Genomic DNA, 14,179 nt, shown 5'->3' on the forward strand with positions numbered 1-14,179 from the left:
GTGGTCATGCTGAGTCTTACAGTCCTATAGCGGCCTTGCTGGGACTTGCCCTCTTATATTGGCCATGCTGGGACTTGTAGTCCCCTGAGCTGGCAGCAGACACGCACAGTCCCTCCAGCGCTCGGCCTCCCCATTGACACTCACAGTAGCTCAGTGCCAGCAGCAGCAGCGGCTCCCGGGGACTACAGCCACGCCCCTCCTGCCCAGAGACGCCCCGCCATTGGCCAGCCAGCCCCCCCTCCATGCAAATGAGTGTGACATTCCTCCGGACTTGTTACTGTAAAAGCGAATTGATTTGCAGGCGGCTCATTCATAGAGCGGCGGGCGCTGCGGAGGGACGGACCGCGTACTGCTCCTCCATCAGGAAGAAGAAACTTCTCCAGCCTGTAACAACTTGCTGCTCCCAGGAAACTCACACAGCACTTTCATCATCGTCAGCCTGACTCACCATCAGCCGCCTTCATTGTCTCTGCTGCTTGTGTGTACCCAGAAACCACAGAACAAGCCACAAGAGAGCCACCAGAAAACCCAAACCTCACCCTCTGCTGCAAGGTGGCCGGCTAGGGCTTGTCCACAAGTCACACATGTCTACCAGGACTTGACAGGAGCAAACCACTGACTTGCTTCTTGCTCTTCCCCTTTGCTTGATGGATTGTCATGGGCTGCTGTGGGGCTAACTAGCCGCAGGACTCAAGTGGTCTTCTTCAAGGGGAAGACCACTTCTTCAAGGGAGTGTTCTCTTCTTCAAGGGGGAGACCACTCCTTCAAGGGGGTATCCACTTCTTCAAGCTGAGCTCCATTGGGACTACCAAAATCCAGGTCCTAGGATGTCCCCTGCCCTTGTCTAGACTTCCCCCCTCCAAGGCTGTCAAGTGTGACTGTTTAGAAAACTTTTGGAAGAGTTTGTGATTGGACTGTTGATCCCTGCTGGGGGGGGGGGGGGTATTTTGTGCTTGTTATCTGGTTGCTGCTTGATCTTCTTCCCCCACCTCTGTGTTACAAAGAGTAGATTTACTCACAAGGGTTGTTGTAATGCGTATCCCCGTAGATACCAGCACCAGCCGCCGCTTCACGCCGCCTTCCACCACCCTGAGCCCGGGGAAGATGACCGAGCCCCTGCCGCTGAGCGCCCCGGATGGCAGCGCCGCCCTGGTGAGCAAGTTGAGGAACACGGATCGGAACATGGTGGAGGTGCTGTCCGACCACCCCGGGGAGCTGGTCCGCACGGACAGCCCGAATTTCCTCTGCTCGGTGCTGCCGACCCACTGGAGGTGCAACAAGACCCTGCCCATCGCTTTCAAGGTAGGGTTGAGGGGGGCATTGCTGGGTGGCAGGGGGCGGCTTTGGTGGGTCAATGCTATGTGTGAACTCATCAGTGTCTGTTATATTGAAGGAAAATAAACAGAATTATAGATAGAAATGCTACAAATAAAACACACACTGGTGATACATAGATAGATACATAGATAGATAGATAGATAGATAGATAGATAGATAGATAGATAGATAGAAATAAAGAAGGATGGATAGATAGATAGATAGATAGATAGATAGATAGATAGATAGATAGATAGATAGATAGATAGAAATAAAGAAGGATGGATAGATAGATAGATAGATAGATAGATAGATAGATAGATAGATAGATAGATAGATAGATAGAAATAAAGAAGGATAGATAAATAGATCGATATATAGATAGATAATGGATAGATAGATAGATAGAAATAAAGAAGGATGGATAGATAATAGATAGATAGATAGATAGATAGATAGATAGATAGATAGATAGAAATAAAGAAGGATAGATAAATAGATCGATATATAGATAGATAATGGATAGATAGATAGATAGATAATAGATAGATAGAAATAAAGAAGGATAGATAGATCGATATATAGATAGATAATAGATAGATAGATAGATAGATAGATAGATAGATAGATAGATAGATAGATAGCCGGGTTGAAAAAAGTCCATTGAGTTTCACCAGAAAAATGAAATGGTTACATGAATAAAAACCTCCTTACTCAGAACTCGCACCCACAGTCGATCCAGAGGAAGGCAGAAAACTCCTATTAGGTACAATTACTTCCAATTTGCTCCAACAAGGACCAAAATACCTTCCAGATCCCGCCAAGACAACCACATATATACACAACCACCCTATATCATCGATATACCTATTACTTATATAGGCGCTGTTACTTATAGCTGCATTGGATAACTACTTACCTACAGACCCATAGATATGTATATACAGTGGATATCTAAATTATTATTATTACTACAGGTACTTATATAGCGCCACCAATTTACGCAGCGCTTTACATACATATTGTACATTCACATCATATAAAGTATATATATAGATAACAATAAGCATACAGTATATATATATAGATGACAATAAGCATACAGTATATATACACTTGCAGACAGCTCCGCACACATAATCTCGTGTCTATATGTATAGGTGTTGTATTGGAAATACATTATATACATTAGTCCTATATGAACTAGGAACAATAGTTAGGGCCACTTTTCTTTTTTATAAGTTTGTCATGAAAACTTGATTTATTTGCTCATCAGTTCTACATTTGCAGCCTATTACTACATCACATACACTACTGCTATCCATATTATATAAGAGATTGCCTATAGAGTTTATTAGTTAGTTTTACCTCGCAGCCATTATTTGTATCATTATGGCTCAGTGTTGTGTTATATACATAAGCGTACAGTATACATACACGTGCAGACAGCTCGGCACATATGGTCTTGTCTGTATCGGTGTATATTGTAGTATATATAAGTGATGTAATGTAAACTGATTATAAACATGAGCTCTGATTATATACATGAGCTCTGATTATATACATGAGCTAATTAGTTATACCTCGCAGCCATTATTTGTATCTTTATGGCTCAGTGTTGTGTTCTATACATAAATGTACAGTATACATACACGTGCAGACAGCCCAGCACATATGGTCTTGTCTGTATAGGTGTATATTGTAGTATATATAAGTGATGTATTGTAAACCGATTATATACATGAGCTAATTAGTTATACCTCGCAGCCATTATATATATCTTTATGGATCAGTGTTGTGTTCTATACTTAAGCGTACAGTATACATACACGTGCAGACAGCTCCACACATATGATCTTGCGTGTGTATACATGTATATCATAGTATATATTTGTGTTGTATTGTAAACCAGACATCAGTCCTATATAGGAGCAACAGTAAGGATCAAATTTTTTTTTCAACCCAAATTTTATATCATCATCAGTTATACATTTGCAGTCTATTACTACTTTTCATACACTATACTGTTAACCTTATGATATAAGGGATTGCCTATTTTAGTTATACCTCACAGCCATCATGTGAATCTTTATGGATCCATGTTGAATTATAAACATTTGATTGATATATATATATATATATATATATACACACACACACATATATACAGTATATTCGCAGACAGCTCCATACATATATGGTCTTGTGTGTATGTGTATATATTTTATATGAATATTGTATTGTAATCCCTACTACATACATCAGTCCTATATAGGAGCAAGAGTAGGGATCACATTTTTAACCCAAATATATCATTATACCATCATCAAATCTTGATCTGTTTGCCCACTGGTTCTACCTTTGCAGTCTCTTCCTACTTCTCATACACTCCTGTGATCCTTATTACATAAGGAGTTGCCTGTAGATAAAACAAGTTTGAACTTTATTTTTTTACACTTCACAGCCAGTAAGCATTAAACACACATCAGTCCTATATAAACTAGGAGCGCAAACATATTTAAATAACAGATCTTTTTTTTTAAAGATTTTATTCTAACAATAAATGTGAATATTTTAATTTATACATTTGCTACTTACACATCATTATATAAAGAATTGGTCTGCAGGTAAAGCAAGTTCAAAGTTAATTTATTATACCCTGCCGCCGGCAAGCAATATGAGGACACGATTTGAACCTACACCGAGCGGACTAGTCCTGGGGTTATCCTTATTTATGTGGGTTTTGAGCTTAGATAAAAAAAAACTTGAATAGTCATCAATGGAACACTTCTGCTCTTTTTTTGGCACTCCAGCGCATTTTTACTTGCTGACTCTGACCAGTGCCAGACAGATGTTCCTTGTTATCAGCCTCCATATTATTCATTTTCATGAGACATTAAATGTTTGGTCATTGGGAAACAGTAGCTTATCTGGCTATTAACAGGATTTTCACTTTAAAAGAGAAAAAAAACCTAGTTGTCACCTTGCAGTTTAAAAACAATATAAAAATCTGTAAAAGAGATCTGAACAAGCGCAAAAAAAATAAATGTAAATAATGACCAATTATTCAGAATTCTGTGGGCATCAATGACAGTATCAGTATAGGACAGGTAGGAACTTACAAATAAGTCACAGTACAGGAGTAGGCACTAACTAGGATATGTCCAGGACTGGAGGACTGGACACTGTAAATGTACAATGTGTCTGTGATTTTTTAAAATTTACTATTATTAGCAATATTATTATAATACAAGTTTTTTCTAGCACCAACAGCATTATGATTATGCTGCTTAATGTATAGTGTGAGATACATCGTGTCATTTTAAAATACTTTAATATTTACAAAACTCAGTTACCCTACCCAAATTATGCTATGAAATCCCAATGTTATGTATGCTTCAGTTGGTTATCTTATTAAATTCAGTGTTTTAAATTCTTATAAATCAAAAGGGCCTAATTAAGATACAGAGACGTGTTTATATTACATATTTTACTTACTTTGTTTTTTTATTGTTTATATTACATTTTGATAAATGTGGCGTAGTTTGAGATGGATGGATAGATAAATAGGCAGATAGGTAGGCAGAAAGGGAATAAATAGATAGATGCAATCACATTCTCATATCTGCAAAAAAAAATAAAAATTATATATATATAATTTTTAAAATATGTTTTATGTACTATTTCTGTATACCTGTATATGTTATTCATTTATAATAATGATGTTTTCTTATATTAAACAATTTGTGTGTATAAAAAAAAAATAAAAAAAAATATATATATATATATATATGTGAATTTATAATGGCTATGCAATTTATAATAATGATGTTTTCTTATATTAAACAATTTGTGTGTATATATAAAAAAAAAAAAAAAAAAAAAATATATATATATATATATATATATATATACATATGAATTTATAATGGCTATGCAATACTAAATATACGAAATGTGTACATCTCCTTCCTTAAAAAAATAAAAATAAAATATATATATATATATATATAACTTTTAAAATATGTTTTATATATTATTTTTATATATTTTATTAATTTATATTAATGATTTCATTTTTTATATATTTAATATCTAATTTTATATATATATATATATATATATATATATATATATATGCTTTTTTTAAAGTAGGTAAAATGACTCATTTAGTACAACATAAACATTATGAATATGTTTTTTTTTTCAAACCAGTAATTTTTTTTTATTCTGCATAACTGCCCAGAAAACAAAACCAAAAAATTGTCCTCTCTTTTACCTGTGTGCAGCAGGTCACACCATAGCCGGGTGACATCATAGACTCCCATAGAGAAAAATGAAGTGATTCCGTCACATTCCCTTCCTCCTCCCCAGCAGCAGCTGTCTTGGACCCCAGCGTACGCACACCCCCTAAACAGCTCTTCGCTCCCCTGGTCATGTCTGGACCTTTTTGATGTTTCCAGGAAGGGACTTGTTCTTGTAAAAATTATTTAGTCACATGATGTGACTCATTGTCCTGAAATGTGTCTAGCCAAGTGTTTTTAAAACAAGACCAACTGTGTGTGTGTTTTATCACATGGTAGCAGATTTTTCTTTTTTTACCTGACAAGAACACAAAGTAGAGCAGGATCGTTTAAACCCATAGGTTAGATTTACTAAACCAGCCATTTGTATACAGGTTCAGTGAAATTTTGTTTGCTTCATATGGGCAAGCAGCTCAAAAGGAGTTAAAAATATGAAATTTCTGTTGCACCTTTAACAAGTTTGGTACCATTAAAATAACCCTTAGTAAATTGCCCCTTAACCTTTTCCAGAACCCTCTTCTTTATTTTATCCCTCTTTCGTAAAATATTTATATCATCATCAAGCAGTATGATACCACTGAACCAGAAAAGAGCTCCTTTTTCAATTGACATTACTTAAAATTAAAAGAAAAAAATACAAAAAATATGAATATTTTTGGCTTAGTTATAAAACCGTGTGTAGAGCAGACTGACACATTGCAGAATTATTTTTTGCAAATGTATGCTGTCGCTGCTGAGTAATTAATGGTGGAACTTTTTTTGCAACTGAATCAACTACATATTATCTGCACAGCAATCATGCGTTATCATTTTTTGCTGGTGTTTTTGGTTCCTGAAATGACTGACGTTTGCATAGAGCAGCTGAGCAATATAAGAATTGACCGATTTATTTTGACATGACTATTTTTGTTCTTTTCTCTGTGTTTGCAATATACTGTAGTGAGTAAATTTGGGAAAACCAAAAATTAGACCTGCCATATGCCTACTTTTCTGCCACTTTTTCAGATAAACCATCTCAGCAAATATGTTACCGTATGAGTAAGGAATGGGTCAGCTTCACACCAGTTATCACTGTTTTATTAGAATTTTTTCCTAATTTTTTTTACGATTTTATTAAAAAAAAAAATCAGCTCAAACATTGCAAGCCCGACATTTTCATACTTCCAGTTCTTTAAAAAAAAAAAAAATAAGCTTTCAATTTGTATATTATAACTCTTTATCTATTCTGTTGTTTCTTATTATTTTAACCAAAATTACAGTCCATGTATTTAAAACATTAGAAGATTATTAGATGTGGTAATAAATAAGGACATAAATACAACAGTCAGGAAATCCAAACTGTACGTTTATTATCATGTTGGAATTAACTTCTTGTCTGTAACAGATTTTTATCCTTTGCTATTCTTTTCTGCTTGCAGAAAAAGACAGTGGCATTTTGAATTTAAAACAAATATTCTGTAGCAATGATATTAGTCTATCAGTCAGTTTAAAAGTAGCAGAATTGACTTCACAATTTACAGCACTGCCAACAAGGCGAAAAGTGTTTGAAGTATATATATTATATAACGACATTAAATTGAGAGAAACTGTTTATCATAGAAAGTAGTGTATTAATTTTAGAGTTTAACTATAATAGATAATTGACACAGAGAGATAACATGTATATATATATATATATATATATATATATATATGTATGTATACTTATATATAGAGAGAGAAAACGAGATGGCACTGTTGAAAAAATGAGAGAGTGAATGTTAGCAGAAAGAAAGAAAGAAAGAAAGAAAGAAAGAGAACAGTCACATAGATGAAAGATAGATAGAGAGATAGATACAAAGAAAGAAAAGGGGAAGGGAGAGAAAGAGGAGGACAGTCAAATAGGTGATAGATAAAAAAGAAAGAAAGAGGAAAAAAAGAAGGAAGAGAAAGAGGTGGACAGTCACATAGATAGATAGATGATAGATAGATAGATAGATAGATAGATAGATACAAAGAAAGAAAGATAAAAGAAAGAAGGAAGAAAGAGAAAGAGGAGATCAGTCACCTAGGTGATAGATAGATAGATAGATAGATAGATAGATAGATAGATAGATAGATAGATAGATAGATAGATACAAAGAAAGAAGGAAGGAAGAGAAAGAGGAGGATAGTCACAAAGAAAGAAAGGAAGAGAGAGAGAAAGAAAGAAAGAAGGAAGGAAAAGAAAGAGGTGGACAGTCAGATAGACAATAGATAGATAGATAGATAGATAGATAGATAGATAGATAGGGGTTTAGTACACTTTCAGTTAACCCAACAAAGCTAATTGGAAATTCATATTTTATTTTAAATACCTCTGCACATGCCTGTACAAAGGGAATACAGGTAAAATATATTCTTAGTCAGTCATTCCCATAGAGAAAAAATCCATAGAGAAAAATCTGCATTCACAATCCTAGATAGACTGATAGAAGTACAAGTGAATGATGCAACATTTGGATAATTAAAAGATTGATAGGTATTTGTCAGCTTTTTTTTTAATAGGTACCCCTGTATGAAAACCATTGTCTACCAAGTTCCCTCTTGGGGTGGATCATTAAGGCTCAACTACCCCGTAGACATGGCCATAGATACTATTAACAGTCTTACTGTTATTCAGATGTTTGCCAAGTGATCTGTGATGTTTATAAACAGATTAAAGTTTGTGCTGGTGCCTGTTTTTATATCAGATATATTTAGATAGATAGATAGATAGACACATAGGGGTTTATTTATTAAACTGTAAAATTCTGGTGCAACTCCGCACAGAACAAGCTGCAGTTAAAAGCTGATTGGCTACCATGCACAGCTGCACCAGATTTTGAGTGCTGCAGTTTTAGTAAATCTCCCTCGTAGCATATATATTCTATAGATACATACCTCTGTATATATCTAATTTTATCTTTTTTTCTCTATATCTCTCTTCTCTCCTCTTTCTTTCTTTCTTTCTTTCTTTCTTTCTTTCTTTCTTTCTTTCTTTCTTTCTTTCTTCTTTCTTTCTTTCTTTCTTTCTTTCTTTCTCCATACGTACACACACATGAATACGCACATAGCGAAATAGGTTCTAAGCTCACCCTCCCCCTTCACCCAGTAGAGTAGTACAATATATATATATATTTCAGTTCATTTTTCAGTTCTATAATCTTGAAAAAAGCGCATCAATGAACTTTCGCCCCGAGAGGTTTGTTTTTTGCACCTTTCAGTCAATAAAGCTGAAGAAAATCAGAAGAGGAGAGTTTGGCGCCTGGCTTGTGTTAACACTGTTTGCCTTCTGGAAGATTCAGAATAAAAAGGTGAACTTACAACACGGAGGAGAGGTGTAATACAAAAGGCAGGAATGCAGCCATTGGCAGCGCTCTGCCCGACATCTATTCTACAAAACATTACAGACAGGAATGTCACAGAAGAAGAATACAACAAAGAGAACGGTGTCCGTTTTGTAACCGGTCATAGATTAAAAATAGATGACATTTTGTAGGACGATTTCATAAAGCGTTAGAAGGCTCCCAGGATACCACCATTGATTAAATTGTGTCAAAAATTTGGCCAATAAATCTCACTTGTGTTGCAGTAATGGGCAGATCATTCACAAAGTTATACAAATCAGATACTTTCCCTTTTATGTCTGTGAAAGCTGAAAAGTTCCGTTGACTTCCGCAGATTATAATACAATATTATCTGGAGGGGTTTAGTCTTTTAAATTTGGCTGTAGATGAGGGGGACCGGTTCTGTGGCTTCTTAAAAAACTTTGGATGCCAGTGTTGGGGCCATAGACATTAGGCTACATGTTCACCAGAGATAACGGGATTCCAGGGCGTGCCATTATGAATCAGTCATTCATTTGCCTAAGAAAAATAAATGAATTCTTTGAGACATCAATAGACCGATGTTGCCAGAAAATTCCAGTGGTAGAACGAGAATCTGTAGTTTGTCCTTCTTCCTATAAATCTATTCACTCGCCTGTTTTAAAGGATCACACACAGAATTCATGATTATTTATGGTAACGGTAAGCATCCTTTAGATATCATTTAGAGTTCCTCGGTAGAGAAAGTCTATAGCATTGAAGTAACGATCGGAAAACACTCTTCACCACCAAGGAATTAGCTTCAAATCTTATTTCTGTAGTAGTAGGTATGGACACAATCCAATCCAACCACTTTTTTAAACATAAACATGAATGATCAGATTACCCACCGATTCATTGTGAATCAGTATTTGCCAAGAGATTGGATGACCATGGAGTCTGTAATAGTCTGCTTGCACCCACAGACATAAAGATTGTCACACAAGTAAAAAAAGAGTTGGATCTGGCACCTGTATATGGGTATGGGTGACCTGAAGGGTGTGTTCATAGACTTCTTATAGCTAAAAAAGCTGTTTTATAACTGCATTTATATATAAAGTGATAATGTTATCAGAGTATCATCTGATGTACAGTTCACTTTTACTACCACTCAGACATTATTGGATGGACAGTTTGCAAGTATTGAAAAAAATCAGGGACAGTTTACTGCTGAGTCACTTTATAAAACCTGGTCCTGCAGGGAACTATTGCTATACAATCATACATGACATTTATGGCATAGAATATATATATATATAATTTTGGTTTAGCTATACATAGGATGTCTCATTTGTACACACTGAAATCAATGGTGTTGTTTTATTTATTTAAGAGTAGAGACTGTTCACTTAGGAAGGTGAATGTTATCTTTGCAAGAGGAACATATGTTTACTTTAAATGTCCTATCATATTCAATGACAGTAAGAAAGAAATGGATGTTTGCTTGTATATGACTTGATGATTGAAGTGAACACAGCTTTACCATATTCAAATTGTTCAATGAACATTAACACTGACTATAACTGCAACGCTTAACCTCTCTGTGGCCCCAACTCTAACACTAGACCTCTTGTACCCCTAACCTTTCCTGTAATCCTAACACCCTCCTTGTAACCCAAAGACTAACCTTCCCCGTGATTTGAACCCTAACACTAACCCACCCTGTAACCCAAAAAGTATTCCTCCCAATAACCCTAATACTAACCCACCCTATAATTTGAACCCTAACTCTAACCCTCCCTGTATTCCTAACACTAACCTTCCCTGTATACCTATAATTGACCCTCCATGTATACCTATCACTGACCCTCCATGTATACCTAACACTGACCCTTACTGTATACCTATCACTAACCCTTCCTATATACCTATCACTAACCCTTCCTGTATACTGATCACTAACACTCGCTGTATTCTTACAACTCACCCTCCCTGTATACCTATCACTAACCCTTCCTATATACCTATCACTAACCCTCCCTGTATACCTATCACTAACCCTTCCTGTATTCCTATCACTAACCCTCCCTGTATACCTATCACTAACCCTCCCTGTATTCCTATCACTAACCCTCCCTGTATACCTATCACTAACCCTCCCTGTATTCCTATCACTAACCCTTCCTGTATTCCTATCACTAACCCTTCCTGTGTACCGATCACTAATTCTCTGTATTCTTAACACTCACCCTCCCTATATACCTATCACTAACCCTCCCTGTATACCTATCACTAACCCTCCCTGTATACCTATCACTAACTCTCCCTGTATACCTATCACTAACCCTCCCTGTATACCTATCACTAACCCTTCCTATATACCTATCACTAAATCTCCCTGTATACCTATCACTAACCCTCCCTGTATACCTATCACTAACCCTCCCTGTATACCTATCACTAACCCTCCCTGTATACCTATCACTAACCCTCCCTGTATACCTATCACTAACCCTCCCTGTATACCTATCACTAACCCTCCCTATATACCTATCACTAACCCTCCCTGTATACCTATAACTAATCCCCCCTGTATACCTATCACTAACCCTCCCTATATACCTATAACAAACCCTCCCTATATACATATCACTAACCCTCCCTGTATACCTATCACTAACCCTCCCTGTATACCGATCACTAACCCTCCATATATACTTATCACTAACCCACCCTGTATACCTATCACTAACCCTCTCTGTATACCGATCACTAACCCTCCCTGTATACCGATCACTAACCCTCCCTGTATACCTATCACTAACCCTCCATATATACCTATCACTAACCCTCCCTGTATACCTATCACTAACCCTCCCTGTATACCTATCAGTAACCCTCCCTGTATACCTATCAGTAACCCTCCCTGTATACCTATCACTAACCCACCCTGTATACCGATCACTAACCCTCCCTGTATACCTATCAGTAACCTATCAGTAACCCTCCCTGTATACCTATCTGTAACCCTCCCTGTATACCTATCACTAACCCTCCCTGTATACCGATCACTAACCCTCCCTGTATACCTATCTGTAACCCTCCCTGTATACCGATCACTAACCCTCCCTGTATACCTATCACTAACCCTCCCTGTATACCTATCTGTAACCCTCCCTGTATACCGATCACTAACCCTCCCTGTATACCTATCACTAACCCTCCCTGTATACCTATCACTAACCCTCCCTGTATACCTATCAGCAACCCTCCCTATATACTTATCACTGACCTCCCTATATACCTATCATCCAACTGACCATAGGGTAAAGTGTGCTGTGTCTGTGTCCACTCTGCATAAGCGGAGCGGATACAGACCAGCCATCTACCAATCCCATTCTGCTCATTGGGGGATCAGCAGACAGATCCCGCCCCATGTGAAAGGGGACCAACACTAACCCTACACGTAACCCCAACACAAACTCTCCATCTAACCCTAACTCTTCACATAACGCTAACCTTTTCCCTCTTTGTAATCCTAACACTAACTCTCCATGTAACCCCAGCATTAACCCTTGCTGTAATTGTAGGCTTAATATTAACTCTCCCTGTAACACTAACCCTCCCTGTAACCTTAACACTAACCCCTCTCCAAATATAATACTAACTAACACTAATTCTCCATCTAACTTTAATACTATCCCACCTTGTAACCCTAACACTTTTTTTTTGCTAATCTTACCATGTCCCCTCCCTTTAATCCCAACCTCCATGTAACCCCAATATGAAATCTTGCTGTAAGTCCAAGCCTAACACTACCCTTCCCTGTAACACCGGCACTAATTCTCTGTATAACACTAACCCTTCCTGAAACCCTAAAAATAATTCTCCATCTAATTTTAATAATTACCCTCCTTGTAATCCTAACGCTAATTCTCCATCTAGCTTTAACACTAACCCTAACACTAATTCTCCATCTAGCTTTAACACTAACTCTAACACTAATTCTCCATCTAGCTTTAACACTAACCCTAACACTAATTCTCCATCTAGCTTTAACACTAACTCTAACACTAATTCTCCATCTAGCTTTAACACTAACTCTAACACTAATTCTCCATTTAGCTTTACACTAACCATTCTTTTAACCTTAATACTATTCGGTAATACTAACCTTTCCCTTCCATTCAAATCCCTACCTCCATGTAACCCCAACATGAACCCTTGCTGTAATTCCAAGCCTAACAATAACCCTTCCTGTAATCCTAACACTAATTTTCCATCTAATCTTAACACTAATCCTTCCTGTAACCCTAACACAAATTCTCCATCTAATTTTAATACTAACCCTCCTTGTAACCCTAACACTTCTTTGGTAATCCTAACCTTTCCCCTCTGTATAATCCTAACCTCCATGTAACCCTCAACATGAACCCTTGTTGTAATTCCAAGCCTAAAACTAATCTCCTGTGTAACCCTAACACTAATTCTCCATCTAGCTTTAATACTAACCCTCCTTGTAACCCTAAAACTTCTTTGGTAATCCTAACCTATCCCCTCCGTATAATCCTAACCTCCATGTAACCCTCAAAATGAACCCTTGTTGTAATTCCAAGCTTAACACTTACTTTCTGTGTAACCCTAACAGTAATTCTCAATCTAACTTTAATACTTACCCAACTTGTAACCCTAACACTAACTCGCCATGTAATCCTAAACTTTTCCCTCTCTTTAATCCTAACCTCCATGTAACCCCAATATGAACCCTTGCTGTAATTGCAGTACTAGCACAACCCTCCTTGTAACACTATCCTTACCTGTAACCCTAACACTAACCTTATCTGTAACCCTAACACTAACCCTTCATTAAGTAGAGGTTGACCTCTGTATTCTCTCCTGTGCTGACCCTCTTGAGATAGTTGAAATCAATGTTCCTAATCTTTATATGTAGCCTGTTTTCAAGCTGATACATTGGCACATTTTGTTAACAACTCTACAGTCTTACCGAAACTCTGAAACCAAGCTACCCTTGATTGTACGCCCCCTTCTGGTTGGGTACATGTAGTATATATCCGCTATAGGATGGCTTTGCAAAACCTGCCGTCTTGCCTTGAGCGAAGAAGACAGATGACTGGAGGAGTTCTCTTTATTATTGGGCCTGTGTGTCCTACAACCATCCCGATTCAGTAGAAACATATACCCCGAACCATGTAAACATTCCTCCTTTTGTAAAATAACCCAATAAATGAGCCA

At 37.0% G+C, this 14,179-nt stretch overlaps 1 protein-coding gene across 1 annotated transcript in view; it reads left to right on the forward strand.

The window, feature by feature from the left end:
- Positions 1-328: 328 nt before the first annotated feature.
- The window catches only part of RUNX1 (RUNX family transcription factor 1), a 169,414-nt gene continuing 155,563 nt past the window's right edge, over positions 329-14,179 (forward strand). Inside the window, exon 1 of the mRNA XM_089677935.1 lies at positions 329-1,302. Coding sequence (XP_089534061.1) covers positions 1,033-1,302 — 270 coding nt within the window. The 5' untranslated portion in view covers positions 329-1,032. The remainder of the gene's footprint in view (positions 1,303-14,179) is intronic.

The sequence above is a fragment of the Staurois parvus genome, unplaced genomic scaffold (assembly GCF_062004578.1).
Source record: "Staurois parvus isolate SC_StPar_1 unplaced genomic scaffold, SC_StPar_1.0 ptg000195l, whole genome shotgun sequence".
NCBI classification, from domain to species: domain Eukaryota; kingdom Metazoa; phylum Chordata; class Amphibia; order Anura; family Ranidae; genus Staurois; species Staurois parvus.